The 17,520-nt window shown below is 57.4% G+C and overlaps 1 protein-coding gene and 1 long non-coding RNA gene across 11 annotated transcripts in view; one reads left to right on the top strand and one right to left on the bottom strand.

Moving 5' to 3' along the window:
- The window catches only part of RPTOR (regulatory associated protein of MTOR complex 1), a 241,590-nt gene that overhangs the window by 127,296 nt on the left and 96,774 nt on the right, over nt 1-17,520 (bottom strand). For 9 of the 10 annotated variants that reach the window (XM_032456625.1, XM_032456621.1, XM_032456624.1 and 6 more), the window contains one exon: nt 6,660-6,818. The exons of the other annotated variant lie outside the window; for it this stretch is intronic. In XM_032456625.1, coding sequence (XP_032312516.1) covers nt 6,660-6,818 — 159 coding nt within the window. The remainder of the gene's footprint in view (nt 1-6,659; nt 6,819-17,520) is intronic. 10 annotated transcript variants of the gene reach the window in all.
- LOC116656703 lies at nt 1,306-12,800 on the top strand. The gene is made up of 2 exons (XR_004311595.1): nt 1,306-1,411; nt 9,894-12,800. It is a non-coding gene; the product is annotated as an uncharacterized LOC116656703 (long non-coding RNA).

Consider the following 17,520-nt stretch of genomic DNA (forward strand, 5'->3'; position numbering starts at 1 on the left):
TGCTTCTTCGAAGGCTGCTCCTCTCGGGATCTTTCAGAACAGAAACTGTGTTTTCGTTGAAAGACAAGATGCACACGTCTGTTGGAGGGAGGGAAAGGCGGCCTCCGGGTTCACTGTAACACGCCTGGGTGCTCACTCAGCGTCTCCTGAGGAGCAGGAACGACACACTCTCTGAACAAGTAAAACGCCACGTCCCCAGAGCAGGACCCGAGTGAATCGGGTGGGGGGGCGAGCTCCTCCAGGGGCCCCCTCCCCAGCCACCTCCCACCCTCTGTGGACACACAGCCCCCACTGCTACGGGGGAAGGAAGGGCCGAATGAACCCCTTCACAGGGCAGGGATGCCCCTGCACCGAGAGGAGAAAGGCCTTCAGCACCGGCCTGGGAAATCCCAGCGTCTCTACATGCCGGTGCCACTCAGCGGTCCAGCTGAGGGGGGCACGACCGAATGCGGCCACCACGGCGTCCATGTGACTGTCGGAACCGGCGAGGCCATCATCTCTGCTGCTGTCCAGGCTCAGCCCCACAGGCCCCAGAGGCAGCAGAGCAGCACAAAGGTCACTTTGACACGCCATGTGCTGACTCTTCCTTTCTGAGCCAAAATTTTTTATAGTTCTCTAAAATCAGAAGTTACTGTTTAGATTTCTGGATACAAAATTACTTAACGGTGACTCAGTAAAATAGCGAAGCACAATCCATCAGGAAACGCGCTGAGGGATCTTCCTTCCATTCCCGTGACCGCCCACTGCCGTGGAAAGGGCTCGGAGGGGCCCTGAGCCACCTGGTCCCACGGGCAGGCGGGGTCATCCCATCTTTACTGCTCATCCCAGGGCGGCACGGCAAGGAGGCTCTCCGAACGGTCTGCAGCCTCCTGGCTTCAGTTATGAGAGGGGCTGGCCTCCTACACCGCCCACCGGGATGTGCGGTACAGAGAGCGGCAGCAACACAGGTGGGCTGCGTGGTGGCGGTGGCCTCTGGGGAACCTGCTGCGAAGCACATGCCTCCGCGCCAGGGACGCTGGGGACCAGTCACGTGGTGTGGGGCTGCTGGGGGCCAGTCACGTGGTGTGGGCCTGCCAGGGGCCAGTCATGTGGTGTGGGGCTGCCCTGGGCACTGAACCAGGGTTAGGTGAGCAGCAAGCCCGGCCTCAGCCACCGCCTGCCAGTGGCCCCTCCTCAGCTGTGACCACCAAAAAGGCCTCCAGTTATCGCCAAAAGCCCTGGAGGAGGGGCCCTCCCTGGAGAGAACCGCTGCCTTTGAGGAGAGGTGACTTCATTGGAAACGTTGTCTGTATCAGCTGCCATTAGCAAAGCCTGGACAGTCCAGCGCCCTTGGGGAAGACAGGATCAACTCCACTAAAGCACGCCGAGGAAAACGGCCTTGGAGAACGGGTCCCTGTCAGGACGCGAGCAGGTGGGTCTCATTTCCCAACCCGGAAGGACCCCGGCGCTTGCTGAGCTTCTGGCCAGAATTCCCACCCTGCAGAGGGCGAGGGGCAGCCTGCAGGGTGGCGCCCCAGAGCCGCCGCCAGCCGACGGGCAGAGGTCTCTCCGTCCCCTGGGATGTCCTGGCATCTCCTCGCTGAACCAACCACACAGGCTGGAGAATTCAGAGTCCCCTGTGACCAAAGGCTGCCCGGAACACGGCAGAGCCTTTCAGGCAACGCTGCGGTTCTCCCCCACCAAGAACTGCAGGTACAGAGAATTCCTGGTCAGAGCGTCTCTCTTTTCTCTTGGAAAAATATATTCGAGGCCGTGTTTTCATTTCAAACAAAGAAATAGAAATCGGTTTTAGATAATTCATTCATTACAACCCACTTTACCCGCCAGGTCAAATTAAACATCAAGGAAATAAAAAAGGCACCCACTTCATCAGCCTGCGGGCGGCGGGGGTGGTTCACCGCAGAGCGCCGAGCCCGGGACAGGAGCTGGGGGGGGGGGAGGGGGGAGGCGCCCTTCTCCAGGGAAAGCAGGCCGCCTCCGGGGAAGCAACTCTCCGTTTTCGGGGCGATGCCAAGTTCAGGGGCTCCCTGACTTACAGTGGTTCAACTCACGCTTCTTCAATTTTACGATGCTGCGAAGCGATACGCAGTCGGGTAGAAGCCGTACTTCGAATTTTGACCTTTTCCCGCTGGCGGCGCGCAGCGCCGCCCTGTCCTGTGGCGCCGGGCCCTGCAGGGAGCGCGGCTCCCGGGCGGCCCGCGACCGCGGCCGGGACGAGCCCCGGGGCCCAGACGGCCGCTCCGCTTTTCACCTCGGCGCCCCGCTCCACCCGCCACGTGCGACGCCCAGCGCGCCGCCCCGAGGCGGCCTCTGCGCCGCACGCGGTGCCGACCGCAGCTCGCGGACGAGTCCGGCGCGTGTGACGCCGGCAGGCTGGGCGAGGATGTTCCGCGGGCTCGCGGCGGCAAACGCGTTTTCAGCTTCTTCCAACTTAGGATGGATTTGTCGGGCACAACCCCATCGTGAGCCGAGGAGGATCTGTACGTCTTCTGCAAGGAGCCCAGCATGAGCCAGAAGCCTTGCCCCCATTAAGGCGGCGCCTTCCGGAGGGCTCCCGGTCAGGCCCCTTCGGGCCGCGCGCTGCGCTCCGCCCTCACGGACAGGGAGCGCGTCCCCGTGGCCCGTGGCTTCCCCGGACCAATCAGGGGTCTGCGCGCGCTCGCCTCCGAGGAGGGCCGGGGAGCAAGCCCGACCGGAGACTCCCCTTCCTTCCGGCCCGAGAGGCCGCGCGCGCGGGGGCGGCTCTCGTGAGCCGAGCGCTGGGGTGCGCGCCGCAAGCAAGGGCCTAGGCCCTCGAAGGAAGGGCTGCTGGCTTTGCTGACGCTTCTGCCTTTCCTTAGTTACAGCTAAACAACCGTTCGCCTCATGAGTGGTTCTAAACAAATGGTACTTTAATAGAATTTATTGGTTTTGGAAAACTGCACGGTACTATCAAATAGACGTTTCTTATTCTGGCTTACCGTACAGCTCATTACTGACGCTGTTGAAAGATGGATCATAAAGGTTTCGGAATGTGCTATTAGCAAAAAGATACATTTGTGACTTCCTAAAAGCAGTATTTGTGCCAGACCACTTCCCCATCTGTTATAATTATTACTTTATCCATATTGAGGGTGCAGCATGCCAACCCCCAAAGCTGTTAATTTTATTTGTAAACTTGACCTTTCTAGCATGTTGTTTGCTTACGGGAGTTGCAGACCATCAGTAAAAATTCTACTTCTTTGGGGCAAGTGATGGAAAGCTTGGGACTATCTCTTTATAAAAGCTTTAAAGTTCCTTTTAAAATATTGTTTTCTTGATGCTAGTAGACATAAAACCTCAGATCAATCATATCTTACTCGATTTCTCAGATACCCTCTATCGGAAAACCAGATTTACGGCGGAAGAGCTCTCAGACGCGCGTGCGTCGGCGCGGCCTACAGGGCCCGCTGGAACGCTGCTCTCTGAGCCCCTCCCCGGCACAGGCTGCGGCGGCCGTGGGCGGGGCGTCTGGTGACCTGCGTGTCTTATAAATTCCCTGAATGCTGCGGCTGGCGGTCTGGGACCCGTGCCCTGAGGACCCTGGCGCAGGCAGTGCGAGTGCGTGTGCAAACAGGGACGTCCACTTTCCAGTTCTGGTATCACCTGTACTTTGTGTGTGCGTGTGTTATAATTAAAAAAATTTTTTATTGAAATGTAGTTGACTCACAATGTGAGTTTCAGGTATACAGCAAGGTGACTCAGTTATGCATACACATACACGTATTTTCTTCTCAGATTCTTTTCCATTACATGTTACTACAAGAAACTGAACCGAGTTCCCTGCGCTGTACAGTGGGTCCTTGTGGTTTATCTGCCTTATTCACCTGCACTTTCTAGGCATCACAAAGAGCACGTCCCACCCCTCCCACCTAGTTGAACAGTCTACACAGAGCGACCAGGAAACATTCTGCTGATGTTATTTAAATAAAAATATCCAGCCAGCCATCAGTAAACACGTAAGGTTTTAACTATGAATTCAGTGTTTCTTGATTGACAGAAGGCTGTTCAGATTATCCATTTCATTTTGGGCCGCTTTTGGAAAGTTGCATTTTAAAAGGCATTTTCCATCGAATTTAAGTTGTTACCTGCGCTGGTCTGAAACTGCTGACATTCCCGTGACTTCTCACTGTCTGTGGCGCTGTCTCCCCTCTCATCCGAAATGCTGGTGTGTCTCCCCTTCCTTCCTGCCACCCAGCCAAAGGCTTGTCAAAGCTACAGATGTTTTCCAAAACCCCAGTTTCAGCTGTTAACCTCCTTGACTGCCTTCTCCATCCTGCTGACTTGTGCTCTCATCGCTGCTTCATTCTACTTACCTTGAGTTCAGGCTGCGCAGCAAGTTTTCTAGCTTCTTAGGGCAGAAACCCAGGTCTTCACTCAAGCCTTCCTTCCTTTTGCATACGGGCTCAGTAAGGCCACACGCTGTCACGTAAGCGCTGTTTTGCTGTGTCCTTACACTTTGACAAGTCACAGTTTCATTGTGGTTTAGTTTCAATTACTTTTATTTTCCCGTGTGATACTTTTGATACGTGCGTTATTTAATTTCCAAATACTTGAGGATTTTCCAGATATCCTACAAGTTCAGATTCTGTGGTCAGAGAATGCACCCCACACGAGTTCAGTCCTTCAGTCGTTCCTGAGACACACTGGGACCCGGCCCCGGGCCGCTGACGCTGAGCGCCCCACCGCACTGGAGTGCGTCCTGCGGGCGCTGGGGCCGTGCTCCATGACTGAGTCAGCCATGCATGGAATTGCTCTGGTCTCCTGTAACGGTAACTGATTTTTTTTTTTTTTTTTTTGCTAGAACAAAATGTACTATGTCTGGAGTTTTCTTTGTGAGGAAGTTTTTAACTATCAAGTTTATCTTTAATTTTTAACATCAGTTTTAACCTATCAATTACTGCCCGATGGTTATTCAAACAAGCAACCAGAATTCTAGACGTGTGCCCTTCTCCCCTTGGTCCTGGCAGTCTTGCTTTGTGTGCTCTGAACTCCCCTCTGGCCTCTGCACATTCGGGACAGCCAGCACCTTCTGACCAGCGTGTCACTGCGGAGCGCCCCTCTTCACCTGTGGCAATGCCCCTTGTCTCGAGGACTGTTTCCTGGTTAGTGACGTGGCCCCTGCAGCTCTCCTACAGACGCTATTTCAGACACACCTCTTTACGTTCCACCCTGTCCTGCCTCTGTACTTCAAGCGCATCTCCCGTGGACGACACAAAGTTTGATATTGCTTTTTATCCAGTCTGAAATATACTCATGAGAAAACAAAGAAATTAAGCCTGAATATGGGACATTCTAGAGGATAACTGGTCTGGACTCTTCAAAGTCAATGCCCACTATTCAGAGAATGAAAACACAAGTCACAGAATGGGAGGAAGTATTTATAAAACACGTATTTAAAAGTGGACGCAAGGTATGGAAACCCCACCAAGGAAAATGCACAAACTACAAGTTCATGCTGTACAGCACAGGGAACTATGTTCACTATTTTGTAGTGACCTATACTGAAAAAGAATATGAAAAGGAATCTATGTGTGTACATGTATGACTGAACCATGATGCTGTGCACCAGAAACTGACACAACATTGCAACTGACTGTAACTCAGTAAGTACACACACGTGCACACATACATACAGATGGCAGATAAGCGTTTGCAAAGTGCCCAGCATCAGACGTCATTAAGGGATCATCAACTGTAAAAACCGACGGAGGGACGTGCTGGGCGTGGAGGTCCGCCGAGGGTCCGCCACGCGAGCGGTGTGCTGGCGCTCCAGACGCCCACCTCCTTTCATCCCACCACAACCCTGAAGAGCTCCTGCAGTCAGGACACGGAGGTCCAGGAAGGTTTTCGTCTGTCCATGGTCCAAGAGCTGGTAAGTGGCGTGACTGAAATCTGGAGTTTGGTCCAGCACGTGTGGCAGCCTCGCGGCCAAGGGCTCACCCTGCAGATGGCGCCCTTCTGGGAGGACGCGGTGGGAGGCCAGAGTTCCCACCCTGCAGGACGGGCCCGGGGTGCTGGGAAGGGGTGCGCCTACCCCCCACTTCCACCCCAGGCTTGGACTGAGGGCTGCAGGAGGCCGGCCACGCTGACCTCGGAGAGAGCAGAGTGAGGCCCTGCCCGCAGCCCTGCCTGGTGTCAGCTCTTCGAGACACTGACATCGGTTCATCTTCCAGGAATGTGACTGATTCTCAAGGGAGATTCTAACTAAAGTGAGAAATCTCGTAGTTGTTTAAACTAGAAGGCCCATGTTCCTGAGGCCTTTCCCAGAGAAATGCGAACAACTCCCACCCCACAGAGGGAGGACAAGTCCCACGTGCCAGACCCCGTGACTTCCTCGACAGCCGGGGGGGACAAGTCCCATACACCAAACCCTGTGACTTCCTCGACAGCCATTCCCTCAATATGGTTTCCAAAAGAGACAGCTTGTGTGCTGGGCTATTCACCACCGAAGTCCAAGTGCTCCCCACCTTCCCACCAGGGGGCGGGCCCTTGGCCCTGTGTACTCCTCCCACATTTAAACGTCACTGTCCACAGACCCTGCAGAGGAACTGGGCCTGCGGCTGCCACCAAAACTAACAGATTTTCTGGCAGAAAGAGAAACGGATTCGGTTCACCGGAACCTCTTACGGCACGCCCACCTTGTTGAAGACCCAGATCTCGCCGTTTACGGTGGGCCTGGGCACCCCGTGGCCGTTGTAGTGGAAGAGGACCCGCTCCTCCTTGGCGTTTCGGCGTAGAGACGTGCAAAGCTTCTTCACCTCGTCCACGGTGGGGTCCAGGCTCTGCTTGTACCGGGCCTGGTGCAGGAGGAAAAGCAAGACACTCAGCAGGGATCACGGGGCACCTGGAGTCAAGACTCCACCCTGCACTCCGAGTGCGCCCCTAAGAGCCACGTGGCCCTGGACAGGTGACCCCCGCTTTCTCCAGCTACTTCACAGGGTGGTTGTGAAAATTCACAGACTCAACAGATGTTTACTGAGAGCGACTGACGGTCCCATCAGGTAAATGAGTCACGCCCACCACGCGGTAACACAGTGTAAAAGGCAGCACCACTGCGGTATCGAGAGCACGTCTCAGAAGCACTGGCTCTGTCTGGGAGAACTGTCTGGAACATGGAAGAGCAACTGTCCTAAACACAGGAAGGTACGGTGTGCAGAGAAGCAAGGAGAGGAGGTTAGGACGCCGACCCCGGGGGGACGCAGCGGCCGGTTCCCGCTTAGTCACATCGCCCATTCCGCCCCCCCCCGCCCCCACCCTGGCCTGGACCCCTGCTGTGAGCAGAGTGTGCACACCGAGTTCACAGGCCCCCCGCGGGGACGCAAGCGGCCAGCAGCCTTCATGAGCATGTGCACAGCAGACGGTTAGAGGGCGGACCCATAAGGAGCCCCCACTTCTAGAGCAACAAAGATGATGAAACTCAACAAGAAATGCACCAACAAGGGAACTTTATAAAACTCTCGTGGAAAACACAGAAGGAGGCCTGAACAAGCGGGAGCCACTCCCAGCCTGGGCAGGAGGCACCCACGTTCTGGGGACCGCCGCTCTCCCCAGGTTAACAACGTCCACGCGCTCCCAGTGAACGCAACAAGCTACCTCACGGAGTTCCACGAGCTGCTACCGAAGTCCGCCTGGAAAATAAACACACAGCGCAACACTGGAGAAGGAGGCAGGACGCCTCTAATTAAACGGAGAGGGCCGGGGACCAGAGACCCTCAGGCCAGGGAGCGACTGCACAGAGTCCAGAACAGGCCCAGCACAGCTCCCGGCCCTCCGGAGAGCCTGCTCCCACAGCCGCGGAGGCATGAACGCCAACGCCACCTCACCAGACACTGCGCCAGCTGCAGGACGGCCTGTGTGCGGGGGCGGCCGTGCGGTGAGGCGCGGGGGCTGGGGGGCCCGTGTGGGCATCAGGAGGTTCTCTGCTTCATGCTGACCTCCCTTTGCTCCACTTCAAAGAGCTTTCAACGGTAAACGCCCAGTTAGAAAAGAAGTGAAAAGAGCAGATCCATAACCCCACTGGGTGGGGCGTGAAGTGACGCGTGTAAAAGCCACAGCAGGACGCCAACAAAGACGCCCAAGCTGATAAGTCAGTAAAAAGCAACGTACTCATGTTGATTAAAAACATGGGCACAGTTACCAGAAAAACAGCTAAGAGTTTACCTCTAGGTGGGGAGTACGTGCTGATTTTTAAAAAATAATGTATATGTTTGTTACTTTGATAAACTTCTAAAACTATATTAAAAAACCCAAATTAAAAAAAGAAAAAAACCACACAACCCAGAGCCATGATGTCACTTAAAGGAAACCGTTAAGAAGGAGAACCATGAGCCATGGGGAAGCTGCGCCTGGCGGGGCCCCGTGCACAGGGATGCTCGGAGCATCGGCCGGAGTCATGGATGGAGGAGCAGCTCGGGCGCCCAGATGGAAGGCAGGCAGGGGCGGAGGACGGCAGGGCAGCGGGCAGGCACCGGCCAAAGGCCCTGAGCTGCGCCCCCCGGCATCGGGAGCCCCCCACCTCGTGGCCCCCAAAGTGGCACTCCTGATCCTCGGCTGCAGGGACACTGTGCTGCACGCATTCCCCCAGGCCGCAGGCGGGAGGCCGGGTGGCGAGGGCTCACTTGGCGCCCACACCCCGCTGCGTGCCCCTCCGGGACAGGCGACAGTGCTCCCTGCTCCGTCTGCGCCCCAGGCTTTACAGCGACCCCGTCCAGCTTCCCTCAGGCCCGCGCTCCTACGTGCAGACCCCGTGGAACTAGGTCCGTGAAGTCCCCACTTCGAGGTGGCCCAGGCACCGTCCCCCGAGATCGGCCCCACACAGGAGCGTTGTGCTCCCAAACTGCACTCTGGTTCGCGAGGCCCCGCCGCTCAGAGACATCAGTCAAGGCAGGGACGCGCTATCTCTGACCTCGGCTCCATCAAGGTCTTCCCCCGTGAGGGGCAAAAACGATCTGGCCTCATTTTCTCACCCACTGCACAGAAAGGACACACTAATGGACCAGCATGAAAGGCACTGCGGATACTAATAATATGCCTCCTGGGGTTTACGGGAATTAATTAATATTTTTAAGGGCTTGGAAATGAGAAGCACTAAGTTAAATGTCACCACACCACGTTAAGGTTTTGTTTCAAGACTGGAATGCCTGGGACAACAGCTCCCCAGCGGGGGGAGCAGCGGGGGTGCAGGAAGTGTCTCATCGTTTGGGGGACTTGTGACAATTTCAGCTGAGCCTACGAAATGACAAAGCGAACCTCTAAGATACTGCAGACTGTGCGAAGCAATGCTACTCTAAGTCCCAATCTCAAGATGCAATAAAACACAAGTGTGGGGATTCCGGGGAAGGGCAGAGGAGAGAACCATGGAAGGAAGGGGCGCAGACAGACTGGCCCTCGGCTCTACGAGGGGGGAGGGCCCATCATCACATCACCTTCTCGTGGTGGTCTCCCGCCCCAGAGCGACACCTGCTAGTAACTCCACATGCTCTGCAGGCCCACGCAGGGCTGCTGCAGTCAGGCTGCTGCAGTCAGGCTGCAGCCCCCGTGGATGCGGCCCCCTCGCGCAAGGACCGATGCCAGGGGCTGGATGGCGTGGCTGCAGGAGGGGCTCCGCTCCGTGGCTGAGCTGGCCCTCCGTGGTCTGGTGAAGCCACATGGGCGCTGTGGCCGTGCTTGCAGCAGGTTGGAGACAGCACTGGAGGAGGAGCAGGGCCTCTGCTCGGTGGGTCTCCTCCCGACAGAACCCTGTAACAAGGAAACCCGGGGCAGCGGCCACAGCCCTGCCTGTGCTTCTCCTGGGTTTCAGACGCAGATTACTGCGTGCCACCTGACTAGGACCTCACGAGTAACACTGTTTCCATCCTTCCATCCTTCTACAGCTGTGAGTAACACGTGAAGTTCAGATTCAAGAAACAAAAACGCCTGAGAGATTTTCTCAGAACTGTCCAGGAGGAACAAACATGATGTTAGAATTTGGGCCAGTTCTGCCTCTGGTCTGGGGTCCTGCAAACATTTCACCCCATCCTTCTCCTTCCCAAGTAGGAAGCAAGGACTTGCGGGGAAATGCTAGACGGAGGAAGGTCGGTCTGCTCAAAGGATACCCGTCTTTGGTGGTGGTCCCGCATGAGAAGGATCCAGGGCCCTGGCGGCTCAGGGGCTTTCTGCCGACATCCCTAAAAGCCACTTCTTGCCGCTATAACCCTTTCCATACCCACTATCACTACCTAGACCAAGCCGCTGCCATCACCACCACCATCTAACATTGTCATCACCACATCATCATCACCACCATCCTTGTCATCGTCACCACCATCACCACCATCCTTGTCATCGTCACCATCACCGCCATCCTTGTCATCATCACCATCCTTGTCATCGTCACCATCACACCATCACCACCATCCTTGTCATCATCACCATCATCCTTGTCATTGTCACCATCACCATCATCCTTGTCATCGTTACCACCTTGTCATCGTCACCACCATCCTTGTCATCATCACCACCATCCTTGTCATCACCATCATCACCACATCACCACCACTGCCATCACCACCATCACCACCATCGTCTATTTCTCAGATTACTACAACCTCCCAGCTGATCTGCCAGCATCGTTTTGCTCTACCCAAATCCATTCTCCAAAAGTCAATGTCTCACTTGCTGAAAACCTTCTGACGGCTTCCCACTGACCTTGCAAACTTTTCAGAATGGCCCGTAAGTCCCTGCGAGATCTCCATCCTTGACTCTAAGCCTCTGTGAGTCTTACAAGAAAGGATCTTCCCAGCCTGTTGCCCTGTTACGTCCTCACCTACCTTCTAGCCCTCGCCAGGCCCTCTTGCCGCTCCTCCTCCGCCCCCGACACCAGGTCTTGTCCGGATACTTTCTCTGCCATCTTCAAGTATCAGGTTGAACGTCACTCCCCGGGAACCCGCTCTCAGACGCCCCCTCCAGGAGCTGGGCTGGCTCCCCCGCTTTTATGCCAGCGCTCCCAAGCGCCTCCAGGTGCCCCAGCACAGCATCTGTGACCCACGACGGCACCTGCTTGTTACTCACCTGTCTTCCCTGCCTCCCCTCCCTCCTGCCCTGACTAGGCGCGTGAAGGTGAGGTCACGGGGTCCCTGCTTCCCCGGCACCCTGCGGGGAGCACGATGCCCGACCCAGAGCGGGTGCTCACTGAACACTCGTGCACAAACGAATAAACAAACACTTCCTACCAGGGGCTGCAAAGCCCAATGAGCTTTTCACACACACACACACACAAAAAGCTGTTATATCTGAGATTTCAAGCTTCTATTTTTACTTATTTTGAGACTTGCTGAAGTTCCGCTCCCCGGGATGGAGCAGGGCGGTGAAGGGTGAAGCCGGCATCTGGCTGCAGCGCCCAGGTCCCCGCAGGCAGTCTGCTGCTCAGCATGATCTCGGGACCGACGCCGGAGGAAACGCCCAGAGGGTCCGGCCCGAGCAGCGGAGGGAGATGCACTGACGCTATCCCTCGTGGCCTCTCCTCGGCGGCCAGGTGACCTCCCGAGAGCAGAGTCCCTGTCAGACCCGAGGCAGTGGGAGCACGACCGACCGCAGAGCAGAGACGCGGCTTCACCTGGGCACCGGCAGAGGAGTGCCCCCCAGGCCCACCGCTGCGTGAGAGGGCAGCCCCAAGACAAGGGGCCCAGAAGCAACGGCGTGTCTGCCAGGTGCCTGGCCGCAGACCGGGGGCCTTTCCCCTCGAAAACGTTGAGAGAAGAGGGAAAGTGACAGGTTAAGTGTTGGCGAGAGGCCTGGCATGTGTGTGATGTGCTCTCTCCTCCCCTGGCCGGAGGCCCAGCGAGGGGAGCGGCGGCCACACTGCCTCCCTCACGGGGCGGGGGCACACTGACAGCCCCCTGGAAGGATAACGTCATTAAATGATCTGCTCTGGTCTGGAACCTTCTGAACCTGTTCTGACTGTCATTATGGTGCTTAGACTGAGCCCACGGGAGGCGCGGGGTCTTCACGGACGAACCCAGGGATCTCTGGAAGGCCAGTCCCCACCCCGCCTTCACTTCCCTCCCCCCGCGTCCCCTCCTCCCCACTCCCAGGTCTCTTGCCTCCTCCCCGCCCGCCCATCCTCCCCGTCCAACCTCAGATGCGGCTGTGACTCAGCCTCCCTTCTCTTCTCCCACCACATACGTGCTCCTCCCGGTGGCACCCCCGAGAACAAATCCACGGCTGGATCCCTCGCCGTGCACCACGCACGCCACCCTCTGGGCTCCTCCCTTAGTCACCGGCATCAGCCTGTGCTGAGTCCCTCCCATTCGTCCAGGACTTGCTCAGAGGACCTGGGACACGTCCTTCACACGTCGCTGTGCCACCTCTGCCTTCATCAGGGGTCACACACACTGCAGCTGTCCCCAGGCCTCCAGACCACCCTCCCCAGGTCTCTCCGTCCCATCACAGCTTTCCCTCTCAGTGGGGTGCCACTGCCCCGACAGCACCGCCACGCCTGGGCAGGACCAGCCCTTTGGCCCTCAGCCTCCGCGTCCCGTCCGGGGGTCCTGACCGAGCCGTGCCTTCCACGCAGACCTCAGAGCTAGTCAGCTACCAGAAAGGACGCGGGCACAGGGCTGTGCAAGACACGTTCACTGTCCTGCCCACTCGCATGCTTTATTTCTGTTTATGTGCTCACGATCTCACAGTACGATGCTACCTCGTGTAATCTTTTTCCTGCTGTTATCATTGTAAGACTGTTAGAGCGATGTAGTAGTCTTAATTAAATCTCTTAATTAAAAAACAAAGAAACAAAAGAACAACGACCACTCATCTTGTAAGCTGAAATGAAACACAGGGGTCCTGAAGTGCAAACAAGCGTTCGGTCTGCAAACCTCCCCGAGAGCCCCGTGGCTTGAGGGCTCGGGGTGGCTCTGAGAGTCCCGCCCGGGGAACAGCTGCAGTTTTCATCTAAAATGCAAACAGATCCCTCACAAACTCATCACCAAAACGTGGGTCTCGAACAATAAAACCCATTTGGCCAAGAGAAGGCCACTCAGAGCCCCTCGGGGAGCGGAGCCGGCCCCGCCCCGCCGCCCGCCCCCGGGCCTCGCCCTCCCTTCTGCGCTCTGGTCCTGCACCCGCGCAGCCCGAGTCTGGTCACTCGGCGCGGGCAGAACCCAGTGCACCTGCTCTGCAGAAATAAGAGGAGACCTTTAGAAGAAGCCTAGAAGCTCAGAAGTCACAGATCACTCCCCATATGCTGCTGGAACTGCAGGCGACACACAAGGCATCACATTAGGTCTCATTCAAAACGACCTCTTAGGAGGACCCGGCTCTGAGGGTGGCCGGCAGACAAGGGACGTTCCCCTGCGCGGTCGTCACTGCGGGAAAGGACTCCCGGCGCGCGGCCGGCAGAGGTCTGGCCTGGCACGCACGTTTGCTTCAGCAGCCCAAGCCCCTCCTACTGCAGGCAGTGAATCATTTCTAAAACCTATGCTCCGTCCTGTAAGAACCCCTCCCCGTGAGCCACAGGCTGCGAGGTTCCGGCTCAAACTGTCCCAGCACCCGCTCTGCCTGCCTCACCGGGTAGCCTGGTGCTGGACACCAACATTTGCACGGATCCCGCCGCCCACGCCCACCAAGACCCACCCAGGGCAGCGGTGTCTCATGGGAGGCTCTGGCTGGGCCACGGCCAGTGACTGGCCCACCTCACTGCGGCCCGCCCCACGAGCACGTTCTGGTCCGTTTCCGGGGCTGACAGTAATGCTGCCGCTGTCAACGCCGCGTCCCACCTGCAAGAGAGACAGGCTGCGAGCAAGCCAAGTTTCAGTGAGGCCTCCGGGGAGATGTGGCGTCCTCCTGGACCCCCTCCCCTCCCCTGCATCCATCCAGGTGACCGCTCTGCGCTGGCTCCTTCCCCCGGGGTGCAGTCTCCCCTGTGATAACCTTTTCCCTCTCGATACTGGAGGTGAGCCGCCCAGGAGCGATTCAGGGGTGCCCGCCACTGAGCCCTGCCCCTCACAAGGGTTGGGGTCCCGAGATGGAGGGCCTGGCTTCACCCCATCAGTGATTCATCAGCTGTTCGAGCTGGGAAAGCTCACGAACCAAACCTAACCTCAATCCTCAATCCCTACAAAACAGCTAAAATACTCCTGCCTGCTGCACAGGTGTGGGGACCACAGGAGAAGGCGTGAGTCACGAGACTGAGGGGAGGCGAGGACAGAGATCGGCACTCACACTGCACGTACCGGCCACTGTCCCAACCACCAGGTAAAGCAGGATTGCCTTACAGGTAGGGGGCTGAGGCACAGAGAGGTTCAGTAACTACTACCAAGTCACACAGCAGGCGTGTAGCAGGGCTCACGTCAAAGCCAGACAGCCTGAGGACATTCATGGAGATCTGAGACTGACAGTGAGCTTCCTTGAGTTGTCACAGACCAGAGGCGATCAGGAAGCAGGACAGAAGAGGCGTCCCTGCGTGCTGGCCCTGACTGGCTCCCGCATGGCCTCTGGGCTCTGACACCCCACTAACATGAAGCCTTTCCCCTCAAGAAGGGTTGAAGCCCAGCCCGACCCCAAACGCCTGCCTTGACTGAGCAGCAAAGCCAAGAACCGCCTGGGGGACCCGGCCTAAACCACTCACCGTGACTGATTTTTCCAAACAATTCCATGTCAGCACTGAAAAACCCCACTGCCCCCTTCCGTGAAAGCTGGACGGCCTCCAAGCAAGGTCAGTAAACATTCGTATTTACTAAGCTTCCCGCGGGCAGAGAAGGAGCACTCAGAGCCAGTGAGGTGTGTGCAGCAGACGGAGTGGCGCGGGACCGGGGCCTGGGCACAAGGATCAGAGCGCCTGCTGGACGCAGGGACAGGGCACTCCAGTCTGCACCAGGCTCTGTGCCTCTGCAGAGGGCTTCCAGAAACAGCCCGCAAATGTTACCTTTGCCAGTAGCAGAGTGAACACGGGAATAAAGCAGCCCCCAGTGGCGGGAGGAGGCCGCACGTGGGGTCGGAAACGGGCATTTGTTAAACAGCTGCCCAACCGGGCCTGCAGAGCACCTGCTAGGTGCCCACCGCCGTGAACCAAGCCCGCACCACGCAGAGAGACGGGCACCCAAGCGACTCCCGAGGACGCGCTCACTGCCTCCTGCCTCCTGAGTCCTCCCGAGTCAGGCCCCCGACGGCGCCGCCCCAGGGCCCACCCCAGCAGGGGAGCCGGTCTGCCCGAGTCCACCTCCACCTGGTCCACGGCTGTAAACTCCAACCTCCAACTGCCACAGCTGCATTCTCACTGACCTGTCTATTTACTGTTCAGAGAAACCTCAGTCGATTTCTCTTAGTGCTGAAGATGACCCTCTCGGTGCAGGCTGAGCCGAGGAGCAGCAGGAGCCTCAGGGGCACCCGTGGTGAGCTGCAGGCACCGGGGCCTCCACACCCGGCGGGGAAGGAGTCTCCTGCCTGGGCTGGTGCTCGTCAGCCCCACGGGAGGTTTTCTGGAACACCAGTCTGGATACTTCCACAGCCCCGGGGCAGAATGCCCTGGCCTGCTTCCCCAGCCAGCAGCGCAGCCTGACTGGCGCCCCCTGCGGAGGGAGAGTGGCCCTACCGACGGACGCCTGCGGGGAGGAAGTGGTGGACGCCAGCACCGAGGGCGGGGCCCCCGCACAAGGGCAAAGTCACGCCTGATGCCTCCAACACGCACCGTCCCAGGAAGGGCAGTCTCACGTGGAATCAGTGCCTCTTCCCATGCATGTTACTCAGTAACAGTGCTTCCGTCCTCCCCTCTTACTCTGTGGGAGAGGCAGGAGGGAGCCAGGGGGCTGGCTCCGTGCTCACAGTCCAAACACAAAAGCCATGTCAGGTGGGTGGGGTCTGAATCCACTTCTGAATTAAGGGCTCCTGTGGTCTCCGCAGATGGGTCTAGAATCCCCCCCAGCGGACGTGAGAAACGCTCTTCTCATCAGGGAGAAATTCTGCACACCCGCTGCCTCCCCAGCGGCACATTCAGTGAGGTCTGCAGACAGGCTGGGTTCGCACAGCGTGTGGGGTGGGATGGGGTGGGGGGTCTACTGGCACCTGAGGAGTAAATGCCAGGGGAGCTGCCAACATCCCACAACTATCCTCACAGACGTAGGGACATTACTGTTACAAAGATAAAGTATGTGGCCCAAAGTGTCAGTAGTGCTGGGTTTGAGAAAACCTGCTTTAGAGGAAAAAATGAAATTCTGATTCTAATGAGGACACACAGATTCTAATCAAGTGAAAAAAAGCAAAGTGGAGAAAAACGTGTATTACTACCACTTATCCAAGGAAGAGGACAACAAATGTGCGTGTGGGTGTGACTGCACACGTACACACGTGTGTGTCTGCTGGAATGTTTACACGCCACGCGCAGAAGGAAGGGGGCGGGAGCAGAAGCCACACTTCTTTGAATATACGTTGTTTATCAGACTTCGCATCCATGAAAGATTTTACATAACTAAAAGCAAAATTTAAAAAATGTTTAAAGCAGTTCCTTATAAGCCGTGAGTAAAATGAGACAAATGAAGGTACCCGTGCGTCCAGGGGCGCAGGGCCAGGGCAGAAGAGCTCTCCGTGCGGCTCTGCCCTGGCGGCGGGAAGAGCTGCAGACCCCCGGGCACAGCTCCCAGCAGCGGTATGCGCGGTGCTGGCACGGCCTTCAGTGCAGAGCGTAAGCTGGGGTAGAAGCGACGCTCGCGCTGGTGTCCACCAAGAGTCTGGATGTTTGGTGTGGGAGAGGCCACACAGCTAAGACCCAGGGGATGAACAAAACCCTGCAGTCCTAGGGCTGCAGTTAAGAGCTCGTAACACACTCTACCGTCAAAACACAGAGGGAGCGCGAGAACGAGCATGAGCAGTGAGCACCCCAGGCTCGGGTTAAGCTCTCTAAACACCAGTTCCCACCACAGGAAAGCAGAGCTCCTTGGAAAGCGGCTGATCCCGGGCCTGGAGCAGAGGAGGTACCGCAGGAGTGAGAACTCCCTGACCTGTCGTTCTGGACAGGGAACGAGTGACCGAGGCCACCACACCTGTGTCGAGAAGACCCGGGAGCCACCGGAGGAGGCTCCCACTGCCGAAGACAAGACGACACGAGCATCAACGATCAACAAGTGCAACCAGCTTTCACGCCCCCTGCTGGTTGCCCTCGGGGAAGCCCACTCGCGGCTGTGAAAGGGGGAAGGGAACCCCAGTGCTCACACTGGCTTTCCGACGTGAACTGTGCTCCAGGCAACCCCAGTAACCGATGAGGGAGCTCCGCTCCACAGACACACCAGCTAGCAGACGACGAGGAGAAACAGTCACGGTGCCTTCGACAGCCTCTAACGCGCGGGGCCGGGAAGCGATCGAGGACCGCAAACTTCACAGACAGAAGGCGCCGTCACCATGCACACTAGCATCCACAGTTTGTGCCGAACACCCCTCCACTGGGCAAGCCTGGCCCAGACTGGGGGCGGGGGCAGGGGTAGGGGGCTGGCAAAACCCAGACCTCAAGGAACTCTTCAGGGCGTGAGCTGC

This window comes from Camelus ferus, chromosome 16 (assembly GCF_009834535.1).
Source record: "Camelus ferus isolate YT-003-E chromosome 16, BCGSAC_Cfer_1.0, whole genome shotgun sequence".
In the NCBI taxonomy this organism is placed as follows: domain Eukaryota; kingdom Metazoa; phylum Chordata; class Mammalia; order Artiodactyla; family Camelidae; genus Camelus; species Camelus ferus.